We start from the raw sequence: 3,847 nt of genomic DNA, 5'->3' as shown, positions 1-3,847 counted from the left end.
GAGTCACAGGAGTTAGGTTAAAAGAGAGAAGAGGACAGAGGGAGAGAGAGACAGACAGTGAGCACAGTCTGGCCATAGAGACCGGTGATCACAGGCAAACAAGGCTGCCCAGAGAGGACAGGCTCCCTGGGGAGAGGTAGAGACAGAGCTGCATTTCCTATTACACGGTAACAAATACTCAGACCTAAGAATCTTTTTCACATAATTAATTAGAAAGAATTTGAAACTATATATATATAAAAAATGTATTGGGTGAAAAAAACAAAATGTGCAGTTTTGGCAGCCAAATATATGACCTCTTCCCACAACCTGAGGGACGACCAGTGAAAAGTACAATGCAACAGTAGCATTTGCCATTTTGTTTTGTTTTGGCTTTCATGGCATGTGACTCTTTAACCATGTTAAAACTAGCCTCCTATTACTTTAATTCATTATTCTCGTTGCTGTAGTTGCTTTTAAAATGTTAAAACTCATTATCACTACTACTATTACTGTTACCTTATTACTGTTAGTCCCACCATTGTTGTTATATGTATACTTTGACAATGCAAGTGATTTAACTCGCCATGTCAATAAAGTCGATTGAATTTAGTTGAGAGAAAACATAGCAGTAGTGACTAAGGAGGAAAAGCATCATTATTTAAAGATGACAGTGAGGGAGACAGGGCTGTGCTCTAAATGACATACAGCAGGAGGAGGGGATTGTAGGAGATTAAGTGAGCGGTGTTTGTAACATCGCAAAGCACTGCAGGATTTTTTTTAGAAAGCACCGCTCACATTTGGTGGACAGATAAAGCCCTCAGAGCAACTTTACCAGTGGACAGAGACTGAGTGAGTGATAGAAGACGAGAGAGTAGTGACATCTTTGCTCAGGATTCTGGCTGGGGAAAGGGATCATAAGCTCTCACTTCGGACTGAACAGTTGGATACCTGTGGCTCGCTTAACTACTTTTGGGAAAAGGACAAGTCCTGAAGTTAGAGTGAACAGTTGGATACGCGTGTGAAGGATTGCTTAGAATTAAATAGTACTTTGGGGAAAGAGACAAAACAATCAGGATTCCGTGCTGTTTGAGCAGTTAGTTTTAGCAGGTCTTGGAGGTGTGGTAGAGCGAATATCTGAATAACTTCATGTTTTTTTGGTCTTATTCCATGACACTTATTAAATCAGTGGCAGCGATGCGGTTTTAATTGCTTTTTGGTGAGGACGATAACAAACCTTTGAGTCAGTTGTACAGAGAGGGAAAGTACTCTTCAGGTAAAAGGTATTTTCTTTATTAACCCCTGGTTCTTCCACTCCTGTACTACTACTTTTGGATACAGTCAGAACATTCTGGAAAAACATGCATCAGGATATCTCAAAGAGTTGTTACTGCTGTGACTGTCTTTCTAAACAAAATGTTCAGTTACACTTTACAATAAGATATGAGATAAGTCATGTGATAAGATAATCTTTATTTCTTTAAAAAAATTCTGTATCCCGTGATACATTTTGTTTGTGCATCCATGATAAAACTGACCTATAGATTAAAGGATTTTTATGGTTTATACTCTATTCCATTCTCAGCCTTGTAAAAGTATTCTGACCATTGTAATTGTCAATGACTATCTCTTTCCACTGCATTCATTCAACCAGGGAGGGTCATTTACATAACAAATCTCTTTCCTCCCCAGGAGACCGAGCCAGAGCAGAATGACCTCCCTCTTCTCTCCAGACACTGTAGTGCTGCTGTGCCTCCTCCTCCACTCCACAGAGGGGACCTGCCCCTCCATCTGTCTCTGCACCTCAGACACACTGAGCTGTGGTTCCCAGGGCCTCACCAGACTGCCCCTCCTCCTGCCCCCCACCACCGTCACCCTGGACCTCAGCTACAACCGGCTGGGCTGGCTGGGCCCCGGCAGCTTCTCCAGCCTGCCCAAACTGGACACCCTCCGCCTGGCAAACAATCAGCTCACGACACTGGGCCATGGGGTCTTCCAGAACACCTCCAGTCTCCGTCACCTGGACCTGTCCTCCAACAGGCTGCGGGTGCTGGAGCAGCACTTTCTGCAGGGTCTGTGGAGGCTGGAGGAGCTGCTGCTCTACAACAACCGTATCACCCGCGTGGAGGGTGGGACGCTGAGCGGTCTGAGCAGCCTCAGGAAGGCTTACTTCAGCCTCAACCAAGTGACAGAATTCCCCTTCTTTTCCATACAGGACCACAGTCATCCGTTTCTCACTATGCTGGACCTGTCCTCCAACCGTATGACCACGCTACCCTGGGAGGATGTGAAGGCACTGCCGGGGTCAGTGCAGAAGGGGCTGTACCTCCATAACAACTCTCTGGTGTGTGAGTGTTCCATGTACAGTGTGTTCTGGCACTGGGAGCAGAGGGGCTTCGACTCAGTCAGGGACTTCACAGATGAGCACACCTGCCTGATCTACGGCGAGCCGCGCGCCTCGGTCAGATTCCTCCGACACTCCCTCTACTTCCAAAACTGCACGGTGGGGAAGGTGGTCTCTTTGCCCATGGCTGTTCTCCTTTCCAACCTCATGGTGAATGAGGGGGAGAGGGTCCGTCTGGACTGCCAAACCTCCCTCCGAGGTAAAGAGCTGTCATACACATGGGTCTCGCCAAATCAGGAGTACCTGACCCAGACGAGCTTCAACGACACCCTCATCAACGTGTTCCCTAACGGGACCTTGGAGATCCCAGCAGCCAAGGTGAACGACTCGGGAGTCTATGTGTGTACAGCCCTGGACCACAAACACATGCTGAATGCAACCAGGGAGGTGAATGTCACCGTGATCCGCCCCATGCCTGACACCTTCAACACGGGCTACACCACCTTGCTGGGCTGCGTGGTCACCCTGGTAGTCATCCTAATGTACCTCTACCTAACGCCCTGCCGCTGTGGGTGCTGTAAGCAGCCCCTGCCCCCGGCCATCCCAATCCCAGCCTACGACCCAAACACCCTGGCCTCCATCTTCTCCCCCACACTGAGCCACAGGGACCCAACCAAGGCCAACATCAACAAGCGGGTGGTGTTCATGGAGCCTCTGATGGAGGAGCATAACGGGGATCTGAGGGCCACCCTGGCCAGGGAGCAACCAACGCTGCAGTGGGAGTGGGGCGCCAGCGGACTCTCCTAGTTAACCTATCAGAGCCTGTCACTGACAAATAGCACTTTAAGAATTGAGCCCATGACTTACAATAGACATGTATCAGGTGGTCTAAATGGAGCACAAAAATGACATCCTCGTTCCTCTTTCTCTGCTGGAAGGCTTCATCTAACCGGACTATCCTCAAATGATCACTGAGCCCTGGAGAGAGTGTGAAAGAGATACAGACCTGTGAGGGTCTAAGGGCTCTAACTAATGTTCCTCCTCTTTCCTCTCCTCTTTGTCTCATTGAAGACCAGGTTTTGAGTTTGGCAAGACTGTATATTTCTGCCCATGCTATTGTGGAAGGTTAGAGCAAAGTTAATTGAACGGCACGAACTCCGCCACTGGAGAGACTTATCTTCTCTCCTTAAAATCATGAACTCCAAAAGCATTGGTCCTCCCTTCTCCCTGAAGTGTAAAAATATTGCACTGGCATAGGCATGGGAAGATTGTACACAGATTTCCTATTATATTTAACATGAGCTAATTCCTTTTAAATCCATAAATGGATGTGAGTGCATGAGGTGACACATTCAGGTGAAAGGGCTGGGACAGAATTGGGGAACACTGAAGAAGTCCTATTGGGACATTTTGGACTTGGCTGACATCCACAAAAGCTGTTAGAATAATAGAGTTTTTGGAATTGTAGTATTTTTTTCCTTCATGGGATTAAAGTTAAGCGTGAGTATATTAGGTCACCGGCAT

General features: G+C 47.2%; 1 protein-coding gene across 1 annotated transcript; it reads left to right on the top strand.

Moving 5' to 3' along the window:
• Positions 1–1,690: 1,690 nt before the first annotated feature.
• On the top strand, positions 1,691–3,130 carry LOC106566604 (amphoterin-induced protein 3). Its single transcript, XM_045692732.2, has one exon. The coding sequence runs from the start codon at positions 1,691–1,693 to the stop codon at positions 3,128–3,130; it is 1,440 nt and encodes a 479-aa protein (XP_045548688.1).
• Positions 3,131–3,847: the final 717 nt, after the last annotated feature.

Source organism: Salmo salar, chromosome 13 (assembly GCF_965601325.2).
Source record: "Salmo salar chromosome 13, fSalSal1, whole genome shotgun sequence".
NCBI lineage: Eukaryota > Metazoa > Chordata > Actinopteri > Salmoniformes > Salmonidae > Salmo > Salmo salar.
Note: the sequence above shows the minus strand (reverse complement) of the source record. Positions and strands in the feature narration are given on the sequence as shown.